General features: G+C 43.5%; 1 protein-coding gene across 3 annotated transcripts in view; it reads left to right on the top strand.

The window, feature by feature from the left end:
- The window catches only part of Znf236 (zinc finger protein 236), a 106,318-nt gene that overhangs the window by 23,737 nt on the left and 65,357 nt on the right, over positions 1-17,224 (top strand). For all 3 annotated transcript variants that reach the window (XM_085833659.1, XM_085833658.1, XM_085833657.1), the window contains exons 7-9: positions 1,862-2,005; positions 10,488-10,691; positions 11,518-11,746. In XM_085833659.1, the coding sequence (XP_085689785.1) occupies positions 1,862-2,005; positions 10,488-10,691; positions 11,518-11,746 (577 nt within the window). The remainder of the gene's footprint in view (positions 1-1,861; positions 2,006-10,487; positions 10,692-11,517; positions 11,747-17,224) is intronic.

The following is a 17,224-nucleotide window of genomic DNA, read 5'->3' as shown; positions in this document are numbered from 1 at the left end:
CCCCTTAATAAAACCAAGCTAGGGCCGTGCCTAAAGTGCATGCTCTGTAAGTCTGAGGGCCCCAGCTCATTCTCCAGAGTCCACATGGCGGGGCGGGGCGGGGCAGAGATTGTGGCACTTTCCTGGACTTTCAGTGTGGAGACTGGGTCCCTCGAGGCCAGCCAAACCTAGCTGAATCAGCAAGGTCTAGGCCATTGCGAAATCTTGTCTCAGAAACAAAGCAGATAACCCCTGAAGAATGACACCATAGGGTGTCCTTTGACTGCCATGTGCAGACTCCCCCAGCGTCGCCCCACAGACACACACACACACACACACACACACACACACACGGGGAAGGGGGGCAGATAGATGAATAAAAAATGAAAAAGTACTTAAGTACTTTTCATAGTTTTAGAGAAAGGATCAGAATTCTGTATGTACTAAGTTATTTTCCTTTTAAATCTTTAACACATGAAATAGTGGTAAGGAACTACATAACTTTGTCTCAGAAGAACGCACAGGGCCATTAATAATTGTTCTTGTAAATTGTTGCTTTTGAGTAGAGTTGATACTTAGGAATAGTTGTAAATTTGTGTAGCGCATATTTCAGAAATACCTCTCATTGAGGCCCCATGTTAGGAGAACTGCAGTGTGTACAGTGGGACATCCTGGGACTTGTCCTGTGATGGGTTACTCTAGAAAGGGCCTCTAAAGATGCGGTTTAAAGTGTTACCCAATCCTGTGAAATGTCCATAGCCTTAAATTTGTTTTTTTTTTTTTGGGAGGGGGGCTATTTTTTGTTTTTCGTTTTGAGTCTCACTATGCAGCACTGGCTGTCCTGGAACTCATTGTAAACTAGGCTGGCTCGGACTCACAGAGATCATTCACTTACCTCGGCCTCTCGAGTGTTGAGATTAAAGGTGTGTGCTGCCACACCTGGCTTAAATTTGGTTCTTATGAGGTAGTACGAATAATAGTGGAAGTCTCCTAGGTTAGAGATGAATCGTGTAATTTTCAACCCTGCCTGATAATCATGGTGATAACTAATGTTAGGTTTGAATAACAGGAGAGAATAATAGTGAGAGAATATTTTAGATGCATTCTCTGATCATAGATGTTCTTAATGATTTTAATGTTATTTGTACTCTATTTTTGGCTTAATTATAGTTGTAAAAGGTAATCATGGATAGATTTTAAACTTAGTGGGTTTTTTTTGTTTTTGTTTTTGCTTTTTTTTTTAATTCTCTAATCAATTTAGTTGTTACCAGTTCACCATGTCTGGTTGTTAGGCCTGAAGCTCAGTGTTGACAGTGATATTCCCAGCTGTGCCTTGCCTTCATTGGGGACACATTTAGCAGTCTAAGAAGTTGGAAACATACGGAGACATTTTGGTGTTTAAATTATGATCACAGAAAATTGTTTCTTCATTCCTAGCCCCTTTTCATTTAAAGAAACACTGATTTCAATAGATCTTTAAAATTTTTATTTATTTATTTTATGTATGTGAGTACACTGTAGCTGTCTTCAGACACACTAGAAGAGGGCATCGGATCCCATTACAGATGGGTGTGGGCCACCATGTGGTTGCTGGGAATTGAACTTCAGGAACTTCAGGACCTCTGGAAGAGCAGTCAGTGCTCTTAACCACTGAGTCATCTAGTGAGCCATCTCTCCAACCCTCAGTTAATCTTAAGCTGATAACATTGATTAAAAAGTGGTATTAAGTTTCAAGCCATCTAATTCAAAACAAAACAAATCATACCCTAGGGCTAGGGATGTATAATTATTTCATTCTGATTAGACTGGTAAATTTTCATCTCTGTAACTTAAATATGTTTATTACCTAAATATTTGAAAAACATTTTTTTCTTTTTCTAAGGTAAAAAATGGGCCTACCTATAACTGCACAGAGTGTAGCTGCGTATTTAAAAGCTTAGGTAGCTTAAATACTCATATCAGCAAGATGCATATGGGTGGACCACCAAATTCTACAAGCTCTACAGAGACTGCACATGTTATAACGGTAAGTTTAATAATGTGGTTTATAGAAGGGTTTTGGAAAAACAAACCCCAAGTCTCCTTTTAAATATAAATTTTTAAGTTAAGTATTTAGTACCAAAAAGTGCAGTTTAAGGTTTTCTAAATAAGGTGTACTATTATTTTTTAATAAATGAAAATTAATCTCTCTAAACTTCAGGGTAATGGTATGTAGTCTTGATTTATGACCTGTCGTCAGTTCTACCTGTAAAGTTGTAAAAAGTAAGAAAAATGTATCAATAATTTATGAAATTCAATTTTTGAAGTCAATGCTATTAATAACCATTAAATATTGTTTATATTATAATTCAAGAATTAATCTACTTTGTAGATACTATTTCTCCTTTTCTCATGTGGCAGTGATTATTTTTCCTGAGTCTTTTAGTTTTGGGCTAGTAAGTTCTGCCGTCTCGCGCATGTGTTTAGAGATGGAATAACTCTACGCACAGACAGGCGTACTCAGACATAGAACCCACAAAACACAGCCCACACAGTGCACACACAGACACACACAGACATACACAAACACAGCCCACACAGTGCACATACAGACATACACAAACACAACCCACACAGTGCACATACAGACACACACAGACATACACAAACACAACCCACACAGTGCACACACAGACACACACAGACATACACAAACACAGCCCACACAGTGCACATACAGACACACACAGACATACACAAACACAGCCCACACAGTGCACATACAGACACACACAGACATACACAAACACAACCCACACAGTGCACACACAGACACACACAAACACAGCCCACACAGTGCACACACAGACACACACAGACATACACAAACACAGCCCACACAGTGCACATACAGACACACACAGACATACACAAACACAACCCACACAGTGCACATACAGACATACACAAACACAACCCACACAGTGCACACACAGACATACACAGACATACACAAACACAACCCACACAGTGCACACACAGACATACACAGACATACACAAACACAACCCACACAGTGCACACACAGACATACACAGACATACACAAACACAACCCACACAGTGCACACACAGACACACACAGACATACACAAACACAACCCACACAGTGCACATACAGACACACACAGACATACACAAACACAACCCACACAGTGCACACACAGACATACACAGACATACACAAACACAGCCCACACAGTGTACATACAGACACACACAGACATACATAAACACAACCCACACAGTGCACATACAGACACACACAGACATACACAAACACAACCCACACAGTGCACATACAGACACACACAGACATACACAAACACAACCCACACAGTGCACACACAGACATACACAGACATACACAAACACAGCCCACACAGTGCACATACAGACACACACAGACATACACAAACACAACCCACACAGTGCACAGACAGACACACACAGACATACACAAACACAACCCACACAGTGCACAGACAGACACACACAGACATACACAAACACAACCCACACAGTGCACATACAGACACACACAGACATACACAAACACAACCCACACAGTGCACACACAGACACACACAGACATACATAAACACAACCCACACAGTGCACACACAGACACACACAGACATACACAAACACAACCCACACAGTGCACATACAGACACACACAGACATACACAAACACAACCCACACAGTGCACATACAGACACACACAGACATACACAAACACAACCCACACAGTGCACACACAGACATACACAGACATACACAAACACAGCCCACACAGTGCACATACAGACACACACAGACATACACAAACACAACCCACACAGTGCACACACAGACACACACAGACATACACAAACACAGCCCACACAGTGCACATACAGACACACACAGACATACACAAACACAACCCACACAGTGCACACACAGACATACACAGACATACACAAACACAGCCCACACAGTGCACATACACAGTTTTGTATGTGTTTCCTTAGGATTTTATAACTTAGCTTTATTCTGTTACTTTTAGCATATTTAATTGATAATAAATTGCAAAATCTAATCATGGGATGTGGTATCATTAAAAGAGTTGAGTACAAGGTGCAGGATGATTTTCATGGATGTTTGTGCGTTAGTGTGTGGTGCTTGTGTTTTGGCTGCCTTCCTTCAGTGCTGGGCAACATCTGGGTTGTAAACATGATAGTCCTTCCTTGTGATTTGTTTCTTTTCTCATAGTTTAGTAGCTAGGGATGATTTCATCCGTTTATTTATTTTTCTTTTTTTTTTTTTTTTTTTGGTTTTTCGAGACAGGGTTTCTCTGTGTAGGCCTGGCTGTGCTGGCACTCACTTTGTAGACCAGGCTGGCCTCAAACTCAGAAATCCGCCTGCCTCTGCCTCCCGAGTGCTGGGATTAAAGGCGTGCGCCACCACGCCCGGCTTTCCGTTTATTTTTATTTTTTAATATTTAACACTATATATTTTTATACCAATCATAAAAATGATGGACCTGTTATTAAATGAACATAAATAGATAAAGTCTTTTTGTTTGTTTGTTTTGTTTTTAGTAGAACTTAAAATCTTGGCTCTTACTGTGGTATAAACCCAAAATAAGAACAGTTTTTGACATTGGAGTTTATTGTAATAAGGCTGTACTTCAGTGTCCCTCACATCTACATAGTAGCTAAGCTAAGAGCTGACAGTTCTGCTGCTCCAAGGAATGAATTGTAGCCACAGTTATTTGGACACAGATTTCCTGCTATGGTCAAAGCTATTTGACTTGTCATCATTCAAGCCCACAGGGAACAGGTTACATTCATTTAAGAAATGGTGTGTGTATTAAGATAGTCTATCCATGAAGTCACTCATCAGCTGTTTCACTGAACAGTGGTTCTGCTTGGAGGGTGGCACAGATGTTAGGTGAGGGTAAGGTTCTGGTTCACTGGCTGTGATGATTTTGAAAAGCATTCATCTCAGAAAAAGAGTAACTTACAAGGTCCCCTTCTTCAAAATTGATAGCAATAATTATAAATATCAAGCAAAACATTCAGTCTCACTCTTTGTTGTTCTCTTACAAGCCACCTCCCAGATTAATTGTCTTAATTGGCTGTATAAATAATTTTGAAATATGTAAGCTGTTCTGAAAACCATAGCATAGTGTAAAAACATCAAATAAACAATCTTGCTAATAGAGAGGCTGAGATAGGAGAAGCATGATTTCAACACCATTATGTGGCACACAGCAAGACATGTACAAACAAGCAGAAAGTGTATATGGATTATACCATATTGGACCTATTCCTTCAACTACCAAATTAGAGAGACCACGGGATGACAGCTGACAAATTTCTAATTCCTCATATTTTTGAATTTCAATCGACTAGGATATGTTGGTGATATTAATTTTCATATTAAGGAAAAGTGATTACTTTCTGTTATTTTTGTTGTTAGAGGTAGAATTATGTTTGTGTGGGTTTGTTGAAAGATTACTTTCTTGCATTTTCTAGGGTGTAGTTTTGCCTCTTGTGTTGGTCTTATCCATCTATTATCCTTTGTAGGGCTGGATTTGTGGAAAGATATTGTGTAAATTTGATTTTTCATGGAATATCTTGCTTTCTTAATCTATGGTGATTGAGAGTTTTGCTGGGTATAGTAGCCTGGGCTGGCATTTGTGTTCTCTTAGGGTCTTTACAATATCTGCCCAGGATCTTCTGGCTTTCATAGTCTCTGGTGAGAAGTCTGGTGTAATTCTGATAGGCCTGCCTTTATATGTTACTTGACCTTTTTCTTTTACTGCTTTTAAAATCCTTTCTTTGTTTAGTGCATTTGGTATTTTGATTATTATGTGATGGGAGGAATTTCTTTTCTGGTCTAATCTGTGTGGAGTTCTGTAGGCTTGTGGTATGTTCCTAGATATCTCTTTCTTTAGGTTAGGGAAGTTCTCTTCCATAATTTTGTTGAAGAGATTTATTGGCCCTTTAAGTTGGGAATCTTCACTCTCTTCTATACCTATTATTCTTAGGTTTGATCTTCTCATTGTGTCCCGGATTTCCTGGATGTTTTGGGTTAGGAGCTTTTTGCTTTTTGTGCTTCCTTTTACTGTTGTGTCAATGTTTCTATGGTATCCTCTGCACCTGAGCGTCTTTCTTCTATCTCTTGTAGTCTGTTGGTGAGGCTTGCATCTATGACTCCTGATCTCTTTCCTAGGGTTTCTAACTCCAAGATTGTCTCCCTTTATGATTTCTTTATTGTTTCTAGTTCCAATTTTAGATCCTAGATGGTTTTGTTCATTTTCTTTGCCTGTTTGATTATGTTTTCCTGTAATTTTTAAAGAAATTTTTGTAGTCAGGCAGTGGTGGTGCACACCTTTAATCCCAGTACTTGGGAGGCAAAGGCAGGTGGATTTCTGAGTTTGAGGCCAGCCTGGTCTACAAAGTGAGTTCCAGGACAGCCAGGGCTACACAGAGAAACCCTGTCTGGACCCCCCCGCCCCCCCCCCCAAAAAAAAAAAAGAGAGAAAGATATTTTTGTGTTTCCCCTTTAAGGGCTTCTGTTTAGCTGTGTTCTCCTGTATTTTTTAAAGGGAGTTATTTATGACCTTCTTAAAGTCCTCTATCATCATCATGAGACATGATTTCAGATCTGAGTCTTGCTTTTCTGGTGTGATGGTGTATCCAGGACTTGCTATGTTGGGAGAAATGGGTTCTGATGATGCCAAGTATCCTTGGTTTCTGTTGCTTATGTTCTTATGCTTGCCTCCCAACATCTAATTATCTCTAGTGCCTCCTGCTCTCTCTATATCTGACTGGGTCCTGTCCTTCCTGTGATCCTGGTTGTGTCAGAACTCCTTAGAGTTCAGCTCTCTCTGTGATCCTTTGATTCTGGGATCCTGTGATCCTGAGATCTTGGGTGTGTCTGAGTGACTGGGAGTCAAGCTGCCTCTGGGACCCTGAGATCCTGGTGTGACCAAGCTCCTGGGATCCTGGGATCCTGGGCATGTTAGAATGCCTGGGAGTGGAGCTTCCTCTGGGTGTTGTAGGACTTGCTTTGGAGTTTTTGCCCAAGACAGACTGGAAGGAACCTGTGCCACTTGTCTAGCGGAGTTCCTGTGTGCCTGCGTCCCTCTTGTCCCAGTTACTCCTGGTGTTGGGGACAGATGTTGTGTCCTCCTTACCCCTGATCCTATGATCCTGGATGTGTTAGACCACCTGGGAGTGGAGCTTCCTCTGGGTGTTGTAGGACTGGGTGCGGAGTTTGCGCCTAAGGTCTGTTCAGGGCACCAGGCCAGCCTTAGTTTATTTATTTATTTATTTATTTGTTGTTGTTGTTTTTTTTTTTTTTTTTTTGGTTTTTCGAGACAGGGTTTCTCTGTGTAGTCGTGGCTGTCCTGGAACTCACTCTGTAGCCCAGGCTGGCCTTGAACTCAGAAATCCGCCTGCCTCTGCCTCCCAAGTGCTGGGATTAAAGGTGTGTGCCACCACGCCCGGCCTCAGTTTATTTTTAATTAGAGAAATAGTTGAGCAATTATGAAATCTAAAATTTCTGTTTGGATTCACTATTTTTAAAAAGAATTATTGGGCTGGAGAGATGGCTCAGTGGTTATGAGCACTGATTGCTCTTCCAGAGGTCTTGAGTTCAATTTCTAGCAACCACGTGGTGGCTCACAACCATGTGTAATGGGATCCAACGCCCTCTTCTGGTGTGTGTGAAGACAGTGATAGTGTACTCACATATATAAAATAAATAAATCTTTAAAAAAAATTTTAAAAAAATTATTATTTTCAGCCGGGCGGTAGTGGCGCATGCCTTTAATCCTAGCACTTGGGAGGCAGAGGCAGGCGGATTTCTGAGTTCTAGCCTGGTCTACAAAGTGAGTTCTAGGTCAGCCAGGGCTATACAGAGAAAACCTGTCTTGAAAAACCAAAAAAAAAAAAAAATTTTTTTTTTTAGTGTGTCAGTAACCAAATAATAGTTTGACCATGTTCTTTGGTAGTATATAAATCAAAAGATGGTTATACTAAATAATCTGGATGATAATTTGTGTGTGGTGTGGTGTGTGTATGTGTGTGTGTGTGTGTATGTGTGTGTGTGAGAGAGAGAGACACACACACACATACACAGACAGACAGACAGACAGACAGAACTGTATCCACAATGCGATGCTTTCTTTTTAAAACTACTCCTGAATTGAGGCACTTTTTTTCTGAAATGCAGTCTGTGCTGCATCTGATCTGCTGTGTCAGCTCCTCTCTTCCTTCCTTCATGACTCTTGCCATCTCTAGCTGCCTGTTTGTGTCTCAGAAGACAAAAATAAGCCAGATCTCCATGCAAGGGTGCTGGTTCTCTAGAGCATTAGCACTTATAGGATGAATATCTATATCTACTGATCCATTCATCCATCCATTTATCTGAATTTATTTACTAGAGTGGTTTATAGACTATGGTCCATGTTCTCCAATGACTGTCTACCAACAGAAGGTCTAAGAATCCAGCAGTTGCTCAGTCCATGAGACCGCATGTCTCAGCTGGTCTTCAGTTATACTGGAATCACATGGACGTAGGCTCTAATGCTAGTGAAGGAATGGATTTGCTAGCAAGAGTGAGACAAAGCAGGCAAGGAGAGCAGGCTGTCTTCTTCCACGTCTGTACACAGGCTGCCAGCAGAAGGTGTGGCCCAGGTTAAAGACGGGTCTTCCTACCTCAAAAGATCTGAATTAGAAGTGGATCTTCCCACTGCAAATGATTTAATCAAAAGTCCCTCACGGGTGTGCTCAGCTCTTTTCTGGTTTTAATTAGGTCACAGATGTAGTCAAGTTGACAACCAAGACTAGCCATCACACCAAGGAGCCTGTTGTTTGATTGAGTGACAGTTTCATACACTGCGTCCTGACCCTTTGTCACCCTCCCTCCCTCCCTGTAGCTGTCTCTCACGCTGCCACCTCCCTCTCAGTGGAGCTCTTTCCTCAGGCTCCCTTTCTCCCCTCACGCCTTCATTCTGTGTGGCCTGTGAGGTCAGCTGGAGACCTGCCTGGACATGGCTGGGAGCTCTTTACTGGACCCAGGGCAGCTTATCCATGCCTGTACCACTAAAGACAGTGACACCTCCTCCTGCTCCTCCAATAACTATTAGTTGCCAGCAGGGGGTGGGGCTCTTAGGCCCCTCCTTCATCCATAATGAAAGTTGAGAGATTCAGTCTTGTGCCGATCTTGTGCAGATAACCCCAGCTACAATGAGTTCATGAGTGTAAAGCCTGCGTCAGCATCCACGTCCGAATCTGTCAGGAAGACATGGCTTTGGCTGCACATCTCCCTATCCTCTGTGTCATATTCTTTTCTTCCCTTCCTCCATGGGAACTTTGTCTTAAATATGGTGTCAGAACACAGAAGACTGTAGTTTGAGGAACTAAATGCCTTAAAAAGTGACCCGAGTCTTGCCAGATAGTTTGTTCTTTTGATTTTGGTAGAGGCAAGCCATTGTTTTTTAATTCACTCATTCATTCATTATTGATTGATTGACTCATTCACTCATTCATTTACGCGTTCGTTTATTCATTGCTGAAAGATAAGTTCCGTTGGTTTTATGGAAGATGGCAAGGGACTTTTTATTAATTATTTTAAAATTGTTACCATTATTGTCTTTTGGAGACAGGGTCCCACTCTGTAGTGTTGGCTGTCCTGGTACTTGCTCTGTAGACTAGACTGGTGAACTCAGATCTGCTTTTGCTTCCTAAGTATTAGGATTAAAGGCGTGCACCAACACCACCCAGCTTTAACATTACTTTTATAGCAATTTTAGGCATATAGAAGCTAACAGAGTTCTACAGTGACCTCCCTATCTGTGTCTCGGTACCAGGTTCTCTCGTTACTGACCAGCACAGGCACTGCTGGAACTGAGGAGTGAGCTTGCGTGTCTCACTGTTGACTGTGTAGGGGTGCCTTTGATCACGTGCACTCTGCAAGTGTAGACACTGTGTCACCTGTATAGTGTGTGGCTAAGACCTTGCAGTGACCTTAAGAGCCTTTGGGCCTGACATTTCCTCAGTTCTGGCAGTAATCAGGCTGTATTTTCCAGAACTTTCTTGGCTGTAGCATCTCAGACATGTGTTAAATATTTTGACAATACCAACCTCCTTCCCTTTTTGCCTGTTTCTCTGTCTCTGTTTAACATTATGCTTTTTAAAATTTAATCGCCTGTTTTGGTGGATAATGGGGAAATGGATGTTGGTAGCCACCACCCCTCACATGAGAGCCCTTAGACTGTTGTAGAAGGGTTTGTTGAGTGTGTTTTTTTAAGAGGCAAAGTTGTATCTCACAGAATTCATTGAAGAATTACATTTCAAATTTATGTTAGAGAAGCAATAGCTTTTGATGTCATTAAGGGTTATTCCCTTAATATATTTAGTGTTTAGATTGGAAGTTGTGTTTTTAATGAAAATGTTGCTGTGTTCCAGGCCACAATCTTTCAGACATTACCTCTGCAGCAGGTGGAAGCCCAGGTCTCCTCAGCGTCCAGTGAGCAGAGCTCTCAGGCAGTGAGTGACGTCATTCAGCAGCTGCTGGAGCTGTCTGAGCCCGGCCCAGCGGAGGCACAGCAGTCCCCACAGTCTGGGCGACAACTGAGTGTGACAGTGGGCATCAACCAGGACATCCTCCAGGTGAAGCACGCTTACCTGCTGGGCAAGACTCTCACATGTGGGTCTCAGAAGTCAGTTTGTTAGTGAGCAGGACAGATGCAGAGACACTGGTTAAAGATGTGGCTACATTGGAAATGGTAACAGTAAGAGAAAATATGCCTATGTGATTACCAACAGGAAGTGCTGAGGTCTAGACGGCTCATTAATCTGTACATTTAAGAAAAGTGGAAACTCTTTTTTAAGTTATTTTGTACATGAACTGATTGGATAGGGGTGGCTGTTTAACAAAAGCCTGTCCTGTGGGAAGAGTTGGAAGAAGCCTCCTCCTCCGCCCCGAGGTGCAGGTGCACTCTTTAGAGTCCTCGGCATGTGCTGCTGTGTGCATGGCCGGCACATCTGGGCCAGAGCGCTGCATTTGCAGAAGTGCTTCGCCTCCAATATGGCGGTGGTCTTCAATCTGTACCTCATGATAAGTTTGGTGGGGGGATCTTAGGAACTCTGGACTGAGTGGGTCTTAAAGATGTTCCTGAGGTAATTTGTGTCCCAAATGTGTTTAAAGACAGCCCAAGTGGTCTAAGATTTCTGAATGTTAATCCTTTATTTTTAATTCTATTTATTTAAGAAATGTAACTACTTAGACCATGTTTTGTGTTGGGGTAAAATGTCAGATATTACAAGGGTTATTGCAACGTCTTAGAGTGTGAACAATCTCTTGGAACTGTAGAGTTTATTTCTTGGTGTGGTGTTAGAGATCTGTGGGTAAAACTTTATGGCATCTTGGGATAGCTTTTGGTAGGCATATTTGGGGTGTCGCCTTTTCTAACCTCATAGTTTTGTTCTGTCTCAGCAAGCCTTAGAAAACAGTGGGCTGTCTTCACTTCCAGTTGCAGCTCCTCCCAGCGACTGCAGCCATGCTCAGACGGCTACATTGTCCACGCAGAGTCCACACGCCTCCAGTGTCTCTGCAGAGCAAGCTGATCCCATGGATGCAGAGCAGGAAAAGGGGCAGGAAAGCCCTGAAAAGACGGATAAGAAAGAGAAAAAACTTCTGAAGAAGAAATCCCCGTTCCTACCTGGTAATTTCCTGTGCTGTTCAGACACTTCCATCTGCTGTGCTCCTCTTAGAAGTGAGCCTCCCCCTTTTCTTAAGTGCTTTCTTCATGGCGTGGTCTCAAGCTGAAGTGCAGTTGACTGGTGTTGAGAAATAAAAGGCGAACGACCTTCTGAGGAGTTGTCATGTCCTTAGCTCAGAGGCTGCTTTCCTGTGCCAGTCACAGGGCAGGGCCTCAGCCTGCCCTTGTCTTCTGACTGTTTCCTTCTCCCAGCTCCGTCCATTGCTCTCCATCCGTTGCCTCTTCAGCTCTTGCTTTGGGTGCTCTTTGCCCGGTGGTTCCTTGTCTCACGTGTCCTGCAGACTCTCCTCATTCTTCCCGGGCCCTGCCTCAGCTGCCAGCCTGGCTGACCCTTACCCTTTCCCTTTGCTCCAGGGCTCTTCCCCGGCCCAGCCTGTGCTTGGCCTCCTTCCTTGCACTGATCTAGATGCCATCTTTCTTCACAGTTGGGTTCCTGCTGTACCAGAGCTGCTCTCAGGGGCTTTTCTGCATCTGTCTCTGCAGACTGACCTAGGTGTGCTGTGTGCATGGAGGCTCTTGACTGAGCTCATTCTGATCCATCTTTACACTGGACTGTTGGGTGGCGTGATCCTTGCTGGGGGATGCTGGGCTGACTGAACCAGTGTCCTTGCTGCATGGTACCTCTCTAGATGGACTGCATTTTCCTCAGTTGGCTCCTGGGCTACATGTTGCTCTTTCACAGTAGCAGGCATTCACCAGAAGCCCTGTGTATTACAGGTCTCTCATGTGACTCTGCAAGGCTTAGGCAGCATGGCCGTCTCTCTCTGGGCGGCCGTCTCTCTCTGTGGGCATATCTTTCCCATAAAGTGACTTGTGAGTAGGGAGCCTGGCTTCTCATTCAATCCAACATTGCAACACTATTCATTTATTCCCCTTGATCTGCCAGTTGCTCTGTGTGAGAAATGGGATGGTTGAATGAAGCATCTGGGGCTGGAGAGATGGCTCAGCGGTTAAGCGCACTGACTGCTCTTCCAAAGGTCCTGAGTTCAATTCCCAGCAACCACATGGTGGTTCATAACCATCTGTAATGGGATCACATGCCCTATCCAGGTGCGTCTGAAGACAGCTATAGTGTACTCATATACATAAAATAAGTAAATAAATCTTTAAAAAACAAATGAAGCATCTGACTTTGAAGGTCTGTAAGGAACAAAGAAGGGTAAAGATGTATTTGTGTGTGTGTGCTTCTAATGACCGGATGCCGATTCAAAGTTCATGTGAAGTCTTTTACATGAGTTACTGCAATCTTGTGTAGTTTGTGCTAAATTAGAGATATTGGCAGACCTGTCTGCAGGCCACGGAGTTAGTGAGTTGCTTATTTCATTGCTATGGATACCAAGGCTTTGAAAGAAGCAACCTAAGCCTGGACGAGATCATTTTGGCTCACGGTTTTACAATACAGATAACCTTGGTAGGGAGAGTGTGGCAGCTGGCATGTGAGGTGGCTGGTCACATTGCATCTCTAGGTCAGTCAGGAAGCCGAGAGGGATGAAGGCTGAAACTCCGTTCACTTTCTCTCTTCTCATTCAGCCTGGGTCTCCAGCATATGGAGTTCTACCACCCACATTACTCTAGCGGGTCTTTCTAGTTCACTTAGTTCTCTGTGCAAACAGACACACTTGCAGGTGTGAGTCTCTCTCTAATGAGGAAAGTTAACCATCCGAGTATCTTCATATCCCTGCGCCTGCTTTTCCTCCTCCTGGACCCTCTTAGCTTGGATCCTAAGGATCTTGTGAATTTTCGGTTGGATTTACTCTTGTGTCATTCTGTTTTTGTTTTTGTTTTTTTATGATGATCTGTCTTTAGATTGCATTTCCTGTCTGTTGTTGGTATATGGAGAGGTGATAAAGTTTTGTCTATTGATTATGAATCCAGCAACTTATAATGTCTCTACTGTAGAATTTTGACTCTAGATGATTTTGTGTTTTCTGTGTTGACAAAAAAATGGTTAGATTACTTGTTTACTTGTTGTGTGTGTGTGTAAGTCATAGGATTACTAGCTGAATTCCTTCCTCTATCATGTGGGTTCCAGGGATTGAACTCTGTTCAGACGTGGTGCCTTTACCCACGGCTGTTTTGTGTACATGTGTATGTCTGTCTATGGCCTGTGTATGCTGTGCAGGTGCCAGCAGAAGCTAGAGGCCTCCAGTCTCTTTTGAACTGGAGATCCAGGTGGTCGTGGGCCACCGGTGTGGGTTTTAGGTCGTCTGTAAGAGCAATATGCAGTCTTAGTTGCTGAACCATGTCTCCAGCTCCCATATAGACGCTTTTATTGTGTAAGAGCAGTGGCAGTTTTGGAGTTCTTTTTTTGTTTGCAGTATGTTATACCTGTATAGCCATGGCTTGTCTGGAACTCATTATGTAGCCCAGGTAGCTTTGATTCTCCTGCTCTGCATCCCAAATGCTAGACTCGCAGGCACTTGGCTAATTCATTTTCTTGTTGTTGTTGCTGTTTTTGAGATACGCTCTCTCTACATATAGGTTGGTTTTTCATGAAGGTCTGAGTCAGCCTCCCGAGGGCTGGCATTATAGGTGAACCCCGTCATCCCTGACTAATGTTGCCATTCTTACTGGGTTGGTGATCTTTCTCATGGGGAATTTGTTGCTTCCTTCTCAGTTTCCACTGAGTGAGCTGCCTGCCTCATGGGCGGGTCAGCTTCAGGAAATGCTTCTTTCCTGTGCTGATGGCACCCAGTCTGTCAGGCAGTCAGGCTACACATTCCTAGTGCTCTTCCTCTGCCTGTGTTCTCACCAAATCGGAGTGTGGTAGATTAGAATAGTTGGTTTATTAACATGGAACAAATCATGTTTTATTGTGTTACGATCCTTCCTCACTCGCTTCCTCTGCAGGGAGAGAGGTAGGGATGGATAGAGCCAGATATGCTAAGCACTGAACTTCTTAGCCCTCACTTCACTTTCCGTCTTTTTCATAATGCATTGCTCGACTTGATTGAACTTGTTAATTTATATTTACTATAATATATATGTATGCTTTTATACATATGCATATGTCTATAAAAGAAAATCCCAGCATTCCTGATCTGAATGAAGCATGGGGAGATCTAGTCCTTGTGGCCTGTTTCCCTCAAAGCAGAGCTGGGAATAATTATTTGAGACACATTTCACAACCTTATGAGTCATCTGTAGCGCACCTTTACGTCATGTCACTCTCCTTGCTGAGGACGCTGTCCACAGCTGAGGACATGTGGCAGGTGGGTTGTTGTCAGAATCTCTGCAGAGCTTGGTAAGGCACCACTAGTTGTATCCTCCAGGGTAGAAGTTTATTGTAAAGGTGCCAGAGAACATGCAGGGTGATGTGCTTACAGACAGACAGACCTCCCTGTGGCCCTGCAGAGTATTTTACCAACTGTGAGAGAGAGCACCGTCCTGGCACTTGGGCATTGACATTCAGCTTCTCCTTGGATGGTAGTGATCAGCCCCATAGCATTCTCTGCTGCCCAGTGAACCACCAGAAATCCGTGAAGGAACACAAAGTACTGCCTTTGCAGTGCCTGCTCTTCCAGTGCTGGTCGGAGGGCAGAGTTTCTGTCATCATTAGGATCCCTGTGTCTTAAACTGGCCTTGCTGCTGGGGAGAAGGAGCTTCTGGCTCTGCCTTCAGACTTTGCCCATGTGACTGAAGAGGCGGTAGAGACAGGACTTACTGGTCAATGTGCTGGAGAGTCTCATGTCAGCTTGACACAAGCCAAAGTCATCAGAGAAGTGGGAGCCTCAATAAAGAAAATGCCTCCATAAGATTTGGCTGTAGGTGCCAGGTGGTGATGGCTCACGCCTTTAATCCCAGCACTTGGGAGGCAGAGACAGGTGAATTTCTGAGTTCGAGGCCAGCCTGGTCTACAGAGTGAGTTCCAGGACAGCTAGGGATACATAGAGAAACCCTGTCTCCAAAAAACCAAAAAAACACCAAAAACAAAAAACAAAACAAAACAAAACCACCACCACCAACAACAACAAAAAAGATTTGGCTATAGGCAAGCATGTGGGCATTTTCTTAATGTGACTGATGGAGGAAGACCCAGCCTATTGTGGGCGGTGCCATCGCTGGGCTGGTGTCCTGGGTTCTGTAAGAGCAGGCTGAGCAAGCCATGGGGAGCAAGTCAGTAAGCAAAATGCCTCCATGACCTCTGCTTCAGCTCCTGCCTCCAGGTTCCTGATGCTGAGCAGTGATGTGGAAGGCTAAGCTGAATTAATAACCCTGTCCTCCCAAGTGGCTTTGGTCGTGGTGTTTTGCTGTACAGCAGAAGCCCTCACTAAGGCAGTAAAGAATCTGGTATTGAAGGAGCACATTAGCTCTGTTTCTGTCTCCTTGTTTAAATGTTTTGAAATTTTATTTTAAAGTATGTATGTGTATTTGTGTACACATGGGTACAGGTAGCCATGGAGGCAAGAAGAGGCTGTCTGAACACTAGAGCTGGAGTTCCAGACATGTTTTGTGAGCTACCTGACAGTGATGCTGGGAACTGAACTTCTCAATACATGCTCCGAACTACTGAGCCGCTCGCCAGCTCCACTGAGAATATCTGTTGTGAATTGCATCTGAGAATTGCCAAGAACTCCTGAAACAATTCAGAGAAATTTTAGAGGAGCCTATTTTATGGTCTGCCTGCTCTTGGGAGCTCTGTGGGGTCATCTGGCATATAACAGCCTGGTTGAGAAAGTGTCTTCTTCATATCATGTCAGCGACAGCTTTTCTCACAGAGCTGGAAGCTTTACTGCTGTCAGAGTCAGCAGGTTCCTTCTCAGTGGCTCTGTTTGTCTCCTGAGTGTATTCACTGTCGAGAATTAGCACCTCCTGTCTCACCTACGTGAACACCTGATCCTCACTTACCTCAGGCAGAGGGAGCTCTAGTGGTCTGTGCTCAGACGCTCCTCAGGGATGATGTGCGAGTTGTTGTGTTTCCTGAGAGCAGAGGAATCTTGAAATCAGAGAAATTGTCTGCTAAATCGAGGTTCAGTTCTAAAGTTTTTCATATCTAGTAAGAGTTCACTTTTAAGTTAAATTTCTAATTTTTATTTGTATATATGTGTATTTGTATAAATATATGTCATGTGAGTGGCTACATGTAGAGACCAGAAGAGGGCAGCTCCTCTGGAGCTGGAGTTTCAGGGTTAAGAGCTGCTTGGTGTGGGTACTGGGAATCGAACTCAAGTCCTCTGCCAGAGCAAGAAGCTCTCTTAGCCACTAAGTCATCTCTCCAGCCCTTCTAACAAGAGTGTCTGCATGTTTGCTGGTAGAAGCTGACTGTTGACAGTAACAAAGTCTGAGTTATTTCCTTTGAAGTAGTAGTGACTGGACCATCCCAAAATACTGTGCACACATATAGCAGACGCACTGTGGTTCCAGCTGCCACAAGTCATGAGTCATCACTGGAGCCTGTGGGACTGGGGGCTCAGCAAGCGG

Source organism: Mus caroli, unplaced genomic scaffold (assembly GCF_978045245.1).
Source record: "Mus caroli unplaced genomic scaffold, Mus_caroli_1 scaffold_19, whole genome shotgun sequence".
Taxonomy (NCBI): Eukaryota; Metazoa; Chordata; class Mammalia; order Rodentia; family Muridae; genus Mus; species Mus caroli.
The sequence above is the reverse complement of the archived record's forward strand: the minus strand, read 5'-3'. Positions and strand labels throughout refer to the sequence as shown.